The sequence below is a fragment of the Bombina bombina genome, chromosome 7, assembly GCF_027579735.1.
Source record: "Bombina bombina isolate aBomBom1 chromosome 7, aBomBom1.pri, whole genome shotgun sequence".
Taxonomy (NCBI): Eukaryota; Metazoa; Chordata; class Amphibia; order Anura; family Bombinatoridae; genus Bombina; species Bombina bombina.
Genome location: NC_069505.1, coordinates 581768225 through 581784420, shown reverse-complemented (window position 1 = coordinate 581784420; position 16196 = coordinate 581768225). Strand labels below are relative to the sequence as shown.

Sequence of the window (16196 nt, the reverse complement as noted above, 5' to 3'; positions counted from 1 at the left end):
CAGACAAAAGAGAGCTATTAAACTGTCCCTCTCCCTGCAGGGTGACACATTGACATAAACAAGAAGACTGTGGATGACACATAATGACCATTGTCTCTTCTACTTTGCAACTTACATTGATAGTTAACTGTAGAATGGGGAACAATCACTGCAGTAGTGAGAGTATGTTGTGTGAGTGGGACTATCCCAACAGGTTATAGTTGTCAGCCCCCCTCCCCCACACACAGATGAATTGTGACCAACAGAAAGAAACAATAATCCCTTAGAACTTCAGACTTTGTCATTTTTCTCCTTAGGTTGTTGTAGCCACAAATATTGCAGAGACCTCCCTGACTATCGATGGGATCATTTACGTTATTGATCCTGGTTTCTGCAAACAGAAGAGCTACAACGCTCGCTCAGGGATGGAGTCGCTAATCGTCACTCCCTGCTCAAAGGTGATTTGCTCATTCTCGCTCAGGCTGGGACTTTCCAAATGTAATATTGTGTTTCATAGAATCTGACCTCAAAGTCAGTTCTTTCCATTTGTGTGATCTATAACCTTAGTTTCATTTGCAGATGTCACAAAGCTTATTTTATAAATGTTGTTGGCTCGTTATCTGTTCACGTCTATTTCTGATGATCACGTTGGCAAAATGAGATCTTAAAATGCTTCTATCAACCTCTGTTCTCTTCAAATTTTATAGGGACATTAAAGGGGTAGGAAAGTCAAAATTAAACCTGCATGATTCAGATAGAGCAGGTCATTTTACGACACTTTTAAATGCACTTCTATTTTCAAATTGACTTTTTTCTTTTGGTATCCTTTGTTGAAAAAGAATATGTACGTTGCAGTTAAAATGAAAATATATATATATTTTTTTTTACCAATAGACCTGTGGGAGTTCTCTTTATCAGCCAGTGATCAACCTGTCCCTAGGGATGAGTTGTTCGCAGACATTCACTTCCTGTTTCAGTATCACAGCTTTTTTTATATTAAAGGGACAGTCTACTCCAGAATTGTTATTTTTAAAAAGATAGACAATAAGTCCTTTATTAGCCATTCCCCAGTTTTGCATAACCAATACAGTTATATTAATATACTTTTTACAGCTGTAATTACCTTGTATCTAAGCCTCTGCAGACTGCCCCCTTATTTCAGATCTTTTTGACAGACTTGCGTTTTAGTCAATCAGTGCTGACTCATAAATAACTCCATGGGAGTGAGCACAATCTTAACTATATGGCACACATGAACTAGAGCTATCTAGCTATCTAGCTATGAAAAACGGTCAAAAAGCACTGAGATAAGAGTATTCCAGGGCATAGAAACTAGCATATGAGCCTACCTAGGTTTAGCTTTCAACAAAGAAATACCAAGAGAACAAAGCAAATTTGATGATAAAAGTAAATTGGAAAGTTGTCTAAAATTGAATTGCCCTATTTGAATTCAATTTTAACTAGACTGTCCCTTTAAAAAAAAAACAACCCTGAACCTGTACTAGACATCACCCTATTTATTAAAACTACCGCTTTTTTTCAACAGGCATCGGCCAACCAAAGAGCAGGAAGAGCTGGGCGTGTTGCGGCCGGGAAGTGTTTCAGACTCTACACAGCCTGGGCATTCAAGAACGAGATGGAGGATTCAGCAGTGCCTGAGATTCAGCGGACCAATCTAGGGAACGTGGTGCTTTTACTGAAGAGCTTGGGTGAGTGGAGATACCAAGATGGGCGATAAAGGAAACCTGGAATTTTTTTTTTCTTGGTCTTACTCTGCCATCTGATTTAGCTCAATCCTGCATTGTGAAGGAACCTCTCACACATTCCCCTGTGGCTCAGTCCTGCATTGTGCTGGAACCTCTCACACATTCCCCTGCGGCTCAGTCCTGCATTGTGCTGGAACCTCTCACACATTCCCCTGTGGCTCAGTCCTGCATTGTGCCGGAACCTCTCACACATTCCTCTGTGGCTCAGTCCTGCATTGTGCCGGAACCTCTCACACATTCCTCTGTGGCTCAGTCCTGCATTGTGCCGGAACCTCTCACACATTCCCCTGCGGCTCAGTCCTGCATGTGCCGGAACCTCTCTCTCTCTCTCTCTCTCTCTCTTTCTCTATTTCTCTCTCCCTCTGTCTATTTCCCTCTCTCTCTTTCTCTCTCTCTCTCTCTCTCTTTCCTTCTTTCTTTTTCTCGCTCTTTCTCTCTCTGTCTCTTTCTCATTCTGCCACCTGTTTTCTTCTACCTATATTTTTTATACAGTTATTATAGTTTCATTGTTTTCTCCCCACACAGGTATCAATGATCTCATCCACTTTGACTTCATGGATCCTCCTCCCCACGAGACCCTAGTTCTGGCTCTAGAACAGCTGTATGCTCTGGGGGCACTTAACCATATGGGGGAGCTGACAAAGGTGAGACTCGCTGTGTTAGACTAAAAAGAAATGAGAATGACGCACTCAACTGAGAATAACCATAAGCTGGACAAACGTTTTTGCTCAGGGTGCAGTCTCTTTTAGCTCACTGTGTCTTTCAGAGAGGAGAAATATCCAGCAACATATCAGTATGATCCTGAAACAAAAGACAGTCCAGCCCCAAAATACCAAAAATGTCTCCTCTGTTTAAGAACTACATTTCCCATGATGCTCAACTGGACTTCAGAGTGCCTAAGCATCATGGGAAATGTAGCTCTGAAACATCAGGAGCGCCAAGGTTCCCCATCCCTGCTCTAGGGCATGTAAGCAAGGAGTCTACGTCTGGTTTCCCCTTCTTACTCTTAGGAAGACTCAATAGTAATTTGCATACGCCAATAAAAAAAGAGAGAGAAGCACTCAACTGAGAATGAACATTCCTTGCTTGTTTGTAAGTCCAGTGCCACTCAGGGTGCAGTCTCATGGTTATGACTTCCCTATATAACCTGTGTCTTGTGTCTCACCGACTCTAGATGGGCAGAAGGATGGCTGAGCTTCCTGTGGATCCCATGTTATCCAAGATGATCTTAGCATCTGAGAAGTAAGTTTTGTTAGTATTCTCCATTCTCTTTGGTTCTCTTCCTGCATCTCTCAGGTCATTTGACGTCTTTTAGAACCAATCAGCACTTGCTATTCTACTCACATGTAAACAAAGATCATAAAGCATGTAAAAGCAACACTCCAGAAGCTGTATTCCGAGTTTGACACACCTGGGGACTTCTTGTGGTTCCACCCAATAAACGCTAAGCCGCTCAGCTATGAAGTCATCTGGGGTGCTTACAAGTCCTACAGAATTTTGCTCCTTATGGGCTTCTGTAGCCAGCATGGATTGGACTTGTAAGCAGCAGCTAAAAAAGAAAAACACTGGTCCAAGCAGCTTCCGATCGTATCCTCCCCAGCAGCGGAAGTGAACCCGCTGAGTGTAAAGTCATCCACGATTCTCCAGCTGCCGATTCTCCACTGCCGTAGCAGTGGCAGAGTCAGACCACAGAAGTTGCAATACGAAACAGAGGAGGGCAGGCACTACAGAGAGGTACTGAATAAATATCCAAATTTTATTGAGCAAAAATAAAAAATCCAAAACGGAGAACACAGACATGTACCAACTTTTCAGAAGTGGCGCTTATTGAGACGTCTTGCCTGTTGTCTGTCTGACCTGTTGGTACATGTCTGTGTGCTCCGTTTTGGATTTTCTATTTTTGTTTAATAAAATTTGGATTTTTATTCAGTACCTCTCTGTAGTGCCTGCCCTCCTCTGTTTCGTATTGGACTTGTAAGCACTGTAGATGACTGCATAGTTGAGTGACTTAGTGTTAATCGAGTGGAACCATGAGAAGTCCCCAGGCATGTGGAACTCAGAATACAGTAACCTTTTTTCATTACTCAGTACATGATATACTTCACTTTTGATGGTGAGTTTGTTGTGGGCTCTTAAGGATGACCACAAGTCACCTATACTTCACAGAATTACCCACAGTGAATTGCTCGTAACGCAAAGGATAATAATTATTCATCTCCATCTTTAGCTAAACATGTTCACTCCTCTTTCTTCTTCAGTATATTTCCCTCATCTCCACAGGTACAAATGCTCAGAGCAGATCCTCACTATCGCAGCCATGCTGTCTGTAAACAACACTATCTTTTATCGTCCCAAAGACAAACTGGTGCATGCAGACACCGCACGAGCCAATTTTACTGTACCTGGCGGGGACCATATGGTGCTGCTCAATGTGTATACACAGGTATGACAGTATGTGTGTGTATAGATAAATGTGTATACACAGTTATAACAGTATGTGTGTGTATATGTATATGACACACAATCTATAGCACAGTAATTTTAGGTATTTCCAGGTGCACGTGTCAACCAGGATTACTGTCAGGTCCCTTACAGTCAAGTTCCACAATCAGCGGTCCACAGCACCTTAGTTATAATAAATCTCTTTTATTCAAGACAGCTAAAAAACAGAATGCAACGTTTCAGGGTTTCCCCCTTAATAACGCATGATTAAGGGGGGAAACTCCAAAACTTTGCATTCTATTTTTATCTGTCTTGAATAAAAGAGATTCATTATAACTTAAAATGCTGTGGACCGCAGATTGTGTATATGTGTAAGTATAGATAAATGTGTGTTTGTGTATATGTGTATGTATATATAAATGTGTTTCTATATAAATGTGTTTATATTTATATGTGTGTGTGTATATATATATATTTTCCTTCCCTCCAAAGATATTTCTTCTCTTAACCACTCTTCTTGCCCAATTCTCATTCAGTGGGTAGAGAGTAGTCACTCCCTGCAATGGTGTTATGAGAACTTCATCCAGGCTCGATCCCTGCGTCGTGCCCGAGATGTGCGGGAGCAGCTTGAAGGTCTCATGAGTCGCATTGAGATTGAGATGACGACTTGCGAGGGGGACAGTACACCAGTGCGGAAGGTAAAGAGCTGATTTAGAGATGTGTTATGACGGATGAAATATATTCATTTAAATCCTCTCCTGTCTTATATTTCTCTCTATCTCTCATTTTTTTTCACTCTTCAATCCCATTTTCTTAGGCAATCACTGCTGGATATTTCTATCACACGGCCCGGCTCACCAAAAGTGGATACAAGACTGTGAAGCAGCAACAGGCCGTATATATTCACCCTAATAGCAGTTTACACGAAGAGCAACCACGCTATGTTATTTACCATGAGCTTGTTTTCACCACCAAGGAGTATATGAGACAGGTCAGCTCTAGTTTACAGAGGGGTATCATGTTCTAATTACTAAAGGCAATAGGTTTCTTTTCTTTATTATTCATATGTAGACATAAAACTGTATGTAAGTATTTAATATATACATGAGAGATCAATAGTGAAGAAAATGTCTAGTCTGGCCCCTATGTCTACTTGTTCCTCATAAGATGTGCCTAACCTGGCTTCTGTCTAGTTGTCCCTTGTTTCCCATAAGATGTGCCTAACCTGGCCTCTGTCTAGTTGTCCCTTGTTTCTCATGAGATGTGCCTAACCTGGCTCTGTCTAGTTGGGCCCTTGTTTCTCATGAGATGTGCCTAACCTGGCCTCTTTCTAGTTGTCCCTTGTTTCTCATAAGATGTGCCTTACCTGACCTCTGTCTAGTTGTCCCTTGTTTCTCATGAGATGTGCCTAACCTGGCCTCTGTCTAGTTGTCCCTTGTTTCTCATGAGATGTGCCTAACCTGGCCTCTTTCTAGTTGTCCCTTGTTTCTCATAAGATGTGCCTAACCTGGCCTCTGTCTAGTTGTCCCTTGTTTCTCATGAGATGTGCCTAACCTGGCCTCTGTCTAGTTCCTTGTTTCTCATGAGATGTGTCTAACCTGGCCTCTGTTTAGTTGTCCATTGTTTCTCATAAGATGTGCCTGACCTGGCCTCTGTTTAGTTGTCCATTGTTTCTCATAAGATGTGCCTAACCTGGCCTCTGTCTAGTTAGCCCTTGTTTCTCATGAGATGTGCCTAACCTGGCCTCTGTCTAGTTGTCCCTTGTTTCTCATAAGATGTGCCTAAACTGGCCTCTGTCTAGTTGTCCCTTGTTAATGAGATGTGCCTAACCTGGCCTCTGTTTAGTTGTCCCTTGTTTCTCATGAGATGTGCCTAACCTGGCCTCTGTCTAGTTGTCCCTTGTTTCTCATGAGATGTGCCTAACCTGGCCTCTGTCTAGTTGGCCCTTGTTTCTCATGAGATGTGCCTAACCTGACCTCTGTCTAGTTGGCCCTTGTTCATGAGATGTGCCTAACCTGGCCTCTGTCTAGTTGTCCCTTGTTTCTCATGAGATGTGCCTAACCTGGCCTCTGTCTAGTTGTCCCTTGTTTATCATGAGATGTGCCTAACCTGGCCTCTGTCTAGTTGTCCCTTGTTTCTCATGAGATGTGCCTAACCTGGCCTTTATGTCTAGTTGTCCCTTGTTTCTCATGAGATGTGCCTAACCTGGCCTCTGTCTAGTTGTCCCTTGTTTCTCATGAGATGTGCCTAACCTGGCCTCTGTCTAGTTGTCCCTTGTTTCTCATGAGATGTGCCTAAACCTGGCCTCTGTCTAGTTGTCCCTTGTTTCTCATGAGATGTGCCTAACCTGGCCTATGTCTAGTTGTCCCTTGTTTCTCATGAGATGTGCCTAACCTGGCCTCTGTCTAGTTGTCCCTTGTTTCTCATAAGATGTGTCTAACCTGGCCTCTGTCTAGTTGTCCCTTGTTTCTCATGAGATGTGCCTAACCTGGCCTCTGTCTAGTTGTCCCTTGTTTCTCATGAGATGTGCCTAACCTGGCCTCTGTCTAGTTGTCCCTTGTTTCTCATGAGATGTGCCTAACCTGGCCTCTGTCTAGTTGTCCCTTGTTTCTCATGAGATGTGCCTAACCTGGCCTCTGTCTAGTTGTCCCTTGTTTCTCATGAGATGTGCCTAACCTGGCCTCTGTCTAGTTGTCCCTTGTTTCTCATGAGATGTGCCTAACCTGGCCTATGTCTAGTTGTCCCTTGTTTCTCATGAGATGTGCCTAACCTGGCCTCTGTCTAGTTGTCCCTTGTTTCTCATAAGATGTGTCTAACCTGGCCTCTGTCTAGTTGTCCCTTGTTCATGAGATGTGTCTAACCTGGCCTCTGTCTAGTTGTCCCTTGTTCATGAGATGTGCCTAACCTGGCCTATGTCTAGTTGTCCCTTGTTTCTCATGACATGTGCCTAACCTGGCCTATGTCTAGTTGTCCCTTGTTTCTCATGACATGTGCCTAACTGGCCTTCTGTCTAGTTGTCCCTTGTTTCTCATAAGATGTGTCTAACCTGGCCTCTGTCTAGTTGTCCCTTGTTTCTCATGAGATGTGCCTAACCTGGCCTCTGTCTAGTTGTCCCTTGTTTCTCATAAGATGTGTCTAACCTGGCCTCTGTCTAGTTGTCCCTTGTTTCTCATGACATGTGCCTAACCTGGCCTCTGTCTAGTTGTCCCTTGTTTCTCATAAGATGTGTCTACCTGGCCTCTGTCTAGTTGTCCCTTGTTCATGAGATGTGCCTAACCTGGCCTATGTCTAGTTGTCCCTTGTTCATGAGATGTGCCTAACCTGGCCTCTGTCTAGTTGTCCCTTGTTTCTCATAAGATGTGTCTAACCTGGCCTCTGTCTAGTTGTCCCTTGTTCATGAGATGTGTCTAACCTGGCCTCTGTCTAGTTGTCCCTTGTTCATGAGATGTGTCTAACCTGGCCTCTGTCTAGTTGTCCCTTGTTTCTCATGAGATGTGCCTAACCTGGCCTCTGTCTAGTTGTCCCTTGTTTCTCATGAGATGTGTCTAACCTGGCCTCTATGTCTAGTTGTCCCTTGTTTCTCATAAGATGTGCCTAACCTGGCCTCTGTCTAGTTGTCCCTTGTTTCTCATAAGATGTATCTAACAGCAAATTCATTTTTTTTTCCAATTCACTTTTTTCCAGATAATTGAGATAGACAGCACGTGGCTATTAGAGGTGGCTCCACATTATTACAAGTCCAAGGAATTAGAAGATCCAAGCAGTAAAAAAATGCCGAAGACGATCGGAAAGAGCAGAGAGGAGCTGGGCTGAGGGATGACAAAATATAGTTTATATATTAATCAGATGTCTCAGGTGATTGTCATATATTGAGATGTTATTTCTGTTGAGACTGCGACTGGATATCTGTGTCTAATTCCTTCTTTTGTTCTAGGGCTCAGGTAAAGGAATCTCTGTGAGGAATCCCTGCCGACCACAGCCAGTTGTTTTATGTGTATTTATCCCTCTGTAAATTTCCTGTATATAAAGATTTTCATTTTGTGTATACAAGTGTCTGTTTCTTTGGGGTTGCGCTGCATTAAAATCTTTATTGGGTTGTAATACAAAGTAAGAGATTTATAATGAAATAGAGAAGGCGCCACATAGCATAATTCCGTATATTATATCAGATTTTAAGATAGTAGTTTAGAACCACTCACGTGGTATAAAAGCACCAAGATGTAGTGCTAGCTAGGCAGACACGGAACCTCAAGTTGTCCGGTGAACTCTCCTTCATGGGCAAAGATTTCCTGCAAGCCAAGAAAGGTATTCACCAAACGGGCTATCAGTCAGGAAGGCACCGTCCGCCTCCAGCAGAGGTATAATATGACTCCAAAAGAATGTCCAAGAAGACACAACGTAGCAAGTTGTATATTATTAAAAGTGTTTATTACAGACACATTAAAAACACAGCAACGCGTTTCTAAGTATCATGTACTGTTTCATCAGGCTGAATAAAACATACTACACATTTGCTACTTGATATACTCTATACTAACCAATAAAGAGCTGTTTAGCATACACGCCCTAATCACTCTTAATTAGTCATGTGACTCACAGGTGTTTGCAAACACATTCATTGTCAAAACAGCTTACCTTAACATATAACCTATAACCAGACTTTCTTATAAGCAATGTCAAACTTGGTTACCTATTTGCAACATTCTCTAAGAACATTTGTCTGCTAACAATATATGCAGTAAAATGCTGATATAGATAAAAACTATCCATGGTGATTATACCGCTAACAAACAGAATGTAAATAAACTACATTAAAATAAACATCATGTAAATAAACTTGTCATTTCATTTAAATCCCCCTGATAATATATTCGATTATTCAAATCTCATTTGCAGATTGCACAATTTGATCCTTATACTATCTCTACTTTTAGTCATTACGTGTTTGTAAACACATATGTCATCATTCCAGGAGGATATCTATACTATCGAGAATTGTTTTTAAATTATTTTTACGAAAAAAAAATTATTTTCTAATAGTTTCGTTATTCTAAGATTAGAGGTATGTGTATATAGGACTATTGTTTTATACATTGTTGCGCTCTCACAAACTTTGATACACTTACTATCACATTCGGTTTTCAGAGAATATTCCTTAGTGGTTTTACTACGGTTACGTCTCCGTGGGTGTATCTAATTATTGTATCTCCTATTGGAGTAGCCGGGAGTGACGTGTCTGGTTGCTAAGAGGGCAATTCAATGTGACGTGTGGTCTCTTGATTCGGTAAAATGAACATTAGCATCTAACCTAATCCACTATAATCGTGGTGTTCTTTAAATTTGGTGTTTGGTTGTATAAATAAATGATAGTCCTCTGTTTTAGCGATATACCTAAATATCGAACATACTTTGTATCAGATAAATAAAAATGTCATGTTCGAATTATATTGCTCCTTCTATGTATATCCAATTTCATTTTCTATTAAGATGAACACATGCGTGACAAAGGAATATAAAACAGAAACAAAAAATAAAATTAAATTAAATTATCCCATTATTGATTGGGTATTATTTCATTTTAGTGTTATTTTTATTATTATTTATGATCTAGTTGTGTTAAGTGATAGTGAAAACTAGATACATCTCTCTACATATATTATTTTTTATATAATTTGATGTTATTTTTTAAAAATGTTTGTTTTTTGCATGTAATTCATATCTAAACATTAATGTATGAACCCATAATAGTGCCATGATGGTGCAATAAAGGTGTGCTTAAATAATATGACTTATATACTAAGACATTAAAAATTAAGTGTTTATGTGAATAGCTCCTAAAAATAATTTTTCAATGTTTAAGTCTTTGTGAATTTAGTTCCATTGCTTATACAACACATAATATGTTAATATTATGTCCTTGTGAAATAATTTAGATATACTAATTTATTTACGTGAATATTCTTTTATAATAATTTGTGAAATGTTATTAGTGTGTATCAAAAGCTACCAAATCCATGTTCATGTTTAAACCATTGGGATATAATGTTCTCAATTGGGTAAATCCAAAAAAGTCTCACGTTGACGTAGTCTACTGTACCTATTGGTATAGGCTAGAAGGGGGGAATATATTCTATAGGTAGAATAGAAAAGATGTTCAGATTGCCTTGTTGTAAAGAAATGCAGTGTTTAGGAACACTATGATTTTTTATTTTGTTTTTCATATTTCTATAGTGTTCGTTCCATCTAGTTCTAACTATTCGGCCAGGTGCGCCCTACGTACTGTATTCCACATAATTACATGACAAAAGATATACCACATACGAGGGAAGCACATGTCAAGTGATCCTGTATAGAGAAACTAATTCCTGTGGTATAAGATGTAAAATTAGTAGTTCCTATTTCAATGAATTTACACATTCTGCAGTTCTTGTATTTGCATTTGTAGATCCCTTTCTTCTTATTATCAATTATTTTCTTTCTAATATTGTCAGAGATCCTTGGATCTTTCTAGGTGCCAGGTTACCAATATTCGTATTTTTAATATTAGTTACGACCATACTGGGAAGCTAGTAGGTTCCTTAAGGTGGTGCACGTCTATATACACAAGTATTGGGTCTCTCATCAATATGCCCCAATGTTTTTTAATTATAGTATTAATTAGTTTGTGGTTAGTATTGTATTGTGTTATAAACATGCTAGAGTTACTTCTATTCGGATTTAGATTCTCTTTATTTTTATCATTATTTGGTTTCTTTTGGAAATAATTATCCCTGTTATCAGTTTTAGCTCTTATGTAACTTTTCTCTACTAGTTCTCTTGGGTATCCTTTTTCCAAAAATCTTTCAATCATAGTTTGACTTTGCATATTAAAGTCCAGGATGTTTATTACAATTTCGCTCTTATCTTTTAAACTGTCCATAAGGGACATTTCTCTTCCAGGGTAAATAGTGGTTACTAGAAAATTCTAGATAACTATTACAATCTACGGTTTTAAAATGATTTTTCGATTCAGTCTTACCATCTTTAGATAGTGTTAGATGTAGATCCAAAAAGACTACAGATTCAGTTTCTATAGAACTAAGAAAGGTAAGTCCCATATTATTGGTATTAAGATGTTGTATAAAGGATTCTGCTAGGGAATCTCATTTAGTCCATCCAACAAACATAATCTTTTTAATTTGTTTGTGGATTTGAATAACTTCACACGAAAATTGTCCCTACAAAAATATTTTGCCAATAAAAAACTGAAAGAGCAAAATGCTATACCAATACTTACAGACCAGATGGAGACTAGAATAACAACTAATATCATTTATAGTGAACCTGATCTTCTAGCTGAACATTTAATGGACGATTATGTACATACCTCTTTCAAAAAGAAATCTAACTTTTCACCCATATTGACAGAAAATGCACATATTGAATTGTTTAAAGAATTAGTTTTGGAGGATTTTTCCAAACTCCCCAAAAAGATCTATGGGAGACATAATCTGAACGTAGGGGAAAAGTGCCTTAGAAAAATCTTAAAAGAATCAAGAACTAGTCATCCGCCAGGCGGATAAGGGGGAGGCATAGTACTACAGAATTTTTCAGACTATCTAAATGAAGCTAGACGTATTTTGGATGATAAAGAATATTACAAAAAACTGAAAACAGATCCCACTGATGATTATACCAAAATTCTAAGAGGCATTGTTGAGTTTGGATTTAAAGAGGGAATTATCAACAAAAATGAAAGAGAATATTTGATTCCCATAAAGCCTAACAAAGCTTTTTATTATCACCTCCCAAAAATTCATAAAAACCAAAAAAAAAAACCCTGGTCGTCCTATTATAGCAGGAATTGGCAGTTTGACGGACAACGTATCAGCATACGTTGATTCCTTCCTACAAAAATATGTTATTTCTTTGGAATCATACATTCGTGATTCTTCTGATCTTTTGTCGAAACTCAACAATTTGCCTCAGAACAATAAAAATTGGCTATGGATAACAAGTGATGTCAATTCACTGTATTCGAATATCCCCCACAATATGGGCTTAAAAGCCATTCAAGAAGTATTGGAAAATGACATTTATATGCCACAACTGCAAAAACAATTTATTTTACAATTAATCTCTTTTATTTTGGAGCACAATTATTTTCTTTTTCAAGATGAATATTATTTGCAAACACGGGGTACCGCCATGGGCACCAGGTTTGCCCCTAGTTTTGCAAATCTATATATGAGCAAATTTGAACAAGAGTACATCTATGACTCTAACTATGGGGCAAACCTGGTGTTCTATGGGCGGTACATTGACGACCTGATTATTTTGTGGAGTGGTGAGGTTTCCCTAGCAGAATCCTTTATACAACATCTTAATACGAATAATATTGGACTTACCTTTCTTAGTTCTATAGAAACTGAATCTGTAGTCTTTTTGGATCTACATCTAACACTATCTAAAGATGGTAAGATTGAATCGAAAAATCATTTTAAAACCGTAGATTGTAATAGTTATCTAGAATTTTCTAGTAACCACTATTTACCCTGGAAGAGAAATGTCCCTTATGGACAGTTTAAAAGATTAAGGCGAAATTGTAATAACATCCTGGACTTTAATATGCAAAGTCAAACTATGATTGAAAGATTTTTGGAAAAAGGATACCCAAGAGAACTAGTAGAGAAAAGTTACATAAGAGCTAAAACTGATAACAGGGATAATTATTTCCAAAAGAAACCAAATAATGATAAAAATAAAGAGAATCTAAATCCGAATAGAAGTAACTCTAGCATGTTTATAACACAATACAATACTAACCACAAACTAATTAATACTATAATTAAAAAACATTGGGGCATATTGATGAGAGACCCAATACTTGTGTATATAGACGTGCACCCACACTTAAGAACCTACTAGCTCCCAGTAAGGTCGTAACTAATATTAAAAATACGAATATTGGTAACCTGGCACCTAGAAAGATCCAAGGATCTCTGACAAATATTAGAAAGAAAATAATTGATAATAAGAAGAAAGGGATCTACAAATGCAAATACAAGAACTGCAGAATGTGTAAATTCATTGAAATAGGAACTACTAATTTTACATCTTATACCACAGGAATTAGTTTCTCTATACAGGATCACTTGACATGTGCTTCCTCGTATGTGGTATATCTTTTGTCATGTAAATTATGTGGAATACAGTACGTAGGGCGCACCTGCCGAATAGTTAGAACTAGATGGAACGAACACTATAGAAATATGAAAAACAAAATAAAAAATCATAGTGTTCCTAAACACTGCCATTCTTTACATCAAGGCAATCTGAACATCTTTTCTATTCTACCTATAGAATATATTCCCCCTTCTAGCCTATACAATAGGTACAGTAGACTACGTCAACGTGAGACTTTTTGGATTTACCAATTGAGAACATTATATCCCAATGGTTTAAACATGAACATGGATTTGGTAGCTTTTGATACACACTAAACATTTCACAAATTATTATAAAAGAATATTCACGTAAATAAATTAGTATATATAAATTAATTCACAAGGACATAATATTAACATATTATGTGTTGTATAGCATGGAACTAAAATACACAAAGACTTAAACACTGAAAAATTATTATTTAGGAGCTATTCACATAAACACTTAATTTTTAATGTCTTAGTATATAAGTCATATTATTTAAGCACACTTTATTGCACCATCATGGCACTATTATGGGTTCATACATTAATGTTTAGATATGAATTACATGCAAAAAACAAACATTTTTAAAAAAATAACATCAAATTATATAAAAATAATATATGTAGAGAGATGTATCTAGTTTTCACTATCACTTAACACAACTAGATCATAATATAATAATAAAATAACACTAAAATGAAATAATACCCAATAACATAATGGGATATTTAATTAATTTTTATTTTTTGTTTCTGTTTTATATTCCTTTGTCACGCATGTGTTCATCTTAATAGAAAATTAAATTGGATATACATAGAAGGAGCAATATAATTCGAACATGACCTTTTTATTTATCTGATACAAAGTATGTTCGATATTTAGGTATATCGCTAAAACAGAGACTATCATTTATTTATACAACCAAACACCAAATTTAAAGAACACCACGATTATAGTGGATTAGGTTAGATGCTAATGTTCATTTTACCGAATCAAGAGACCACACGTCACATTTGAATTGCCCTTAGCAACCAGACACGTCACTCCCGGCTACTCCAATAGGAGATAACAATTAGTATACACCCACGGAGACGTAACCGTAGTAAAACCACTAAGGAATATTCTCTGAAAACCGAATGTGATAGTAAGTGATCAAAGTTTGTGAGAGCGCAACAATGTATAAAAACAATAGTCCTATATACACATACCTCTAATCTTAGAATAACGAAACTAATAGAAAAGAATTTTTTTTTCGTAAAAATAATTTAAAACAATTCTCGATAGTATAGATATCCTCTGGAATGAGACATATAGTGTTTTCAAACACGTAATGACTAAAAGTAAGAGATAGTATAAGGATCAAATTGTGCAATCTGCAAATGAGATTTGAATAATCGAATATATTATCAGGGGGATTTAAATGAATGACAAGTTTATTTACATGATGTTTATTTATATGTAGTTTATTTACATGCTGTTTGTTAGCGGTATAATCACCATGGATGTTTTTAATCTATATCAGCTTTTACTGCATATATTGTTAGCAGACAAATGTTCTTAGAGAATGTTGCAAAATGTAACCAAGTTTGACATTGCTTATAAGAAAAGTCTGGTTATAGGTTATATGTTAAGATAAGCTGTTTTGACATGAATGTGTTTGCAAACACCTTTGAGTCACATGACTAATTAAGAGAGATTAGGGCGTGTATGCTAAACAGCTCTTTATTGGTTAGTATAGAGTATATCAAGTAGCAAATGTTGTATAGTTTTATTCAGCCTGATGAAACAGTACATGATACTGAGAAACGCGTTGCTGTGTTTTTAATGTGTTGTAATAAACACTTTTAATATATACAACTTACTACGTTGTGTCTTCTTGGACATTCTTTTGGAGTCATATTATACCTCTGCTGGAGGCGGGACGGTGCCTTCCTGACTGATAGCCCGTTTGGTGAATACCTTTCTTGGCTTGCAGGAATCTTTGCCCAGGAGGAGAGTTTACCGGACAACTTTGAGGTTCCGGTCTGCCTAGCTAGCACTACATCTTGGTGCTTTTATACACGTGAGTGGTTCTAAACTACTATCTTAAAATCTGATATAATATATGGAATTATGCTATGTGGCGCCTTCTCTATTTCATTATAGATTAACCTGTTGTGGATGGCCTTATACATCGAGGAGAGCTGCCTCACACCTCTATAACTTTAAAGGGATTCTTTGGACTTTATTTTGGACATTTTTTTATCTTTTGTCTACTTGGACATTCTGTATTACAGTTTGTATGTTATGAGCTAAGTTGTTCTTGTATGTTTATGCACAAGTACTACTATTTCTGGAACTTATTTATTGTGAACATTGAATATATGTGTTTTGAATCTTGTTGACCACACATAATAATTTTGTTCAGCATCATTATATTTAGATAGCGCCCCTATTTTATATAATATTGTGTTATCCTCTATAGGATATACACACATATATATATATATATAAAGTAAGAGATTTATATCTTCTGCAGAGAAACATTTAAAGGGACAGTAACGTCATAATTAGACATTCATAAATCAGACAGAACATACATTTTTAAATAACCTTCCAATTTATTATTTAATTTGCTTTCTTCTCTTGTTATTCTTTGCTGAAATGTTTATCTAGGTAAGCTCAGGAGCAGCAAAGAACCTAGGTTGTAGCTGTTGATTGGTGGCTGCATATGTATATACCGATTGTCATTGGTTCACCCATGTGTTCAATTAGAAACAAGTAGTGCATTGCTGCTCCTTCAACAAATGATACCAAGAGAATGAAACAAATTTGATA

General features: G+C 37.5%; 1 protein-coding gene across 2 annotated transcripts in view; it reads left to right on the top strand.

Annotated features, from left to right (window-relative positions):
- Positions 1-8005, top strand: part of DHX16 (DEAH-box helicase 16) — a 41148-nt gene extending 33143 nt beyond the window's left edge. For both annotated transcript variants that reach the window (XM_053722051.1, XM_053722052.1), the window contains 8 exons: positions 297-437; positions 1526-1688; positions 2271-2389; positions 2920-2987; positions 4026-4188; positions 4724-4885; positions 5005-5178; positions 7872-8005. In XM_053722051.1, coding sequence (XP_053578026.1) covers positions 297-437; positions 1526-1688; positions 2271-2389; positions 2920-2987; positions 4026-4188; positions 4724-4885; positions 5005-5178; positions 7872-8000 — 1119 coding nt within the window. In that variant the 3' untranslated portion in view covers positions 8001-8005. The remainder of the gene's footprint in view (positions 1-296; positions 438-1525; positions 1689-2270; positions 2390-2919; positions 2988-4025; positions 4189-4723; positions 4886-5004; positions 5179-7871) is intronic.
- Positions 8006-16196: the final 8191 nt, after the last annotated feature.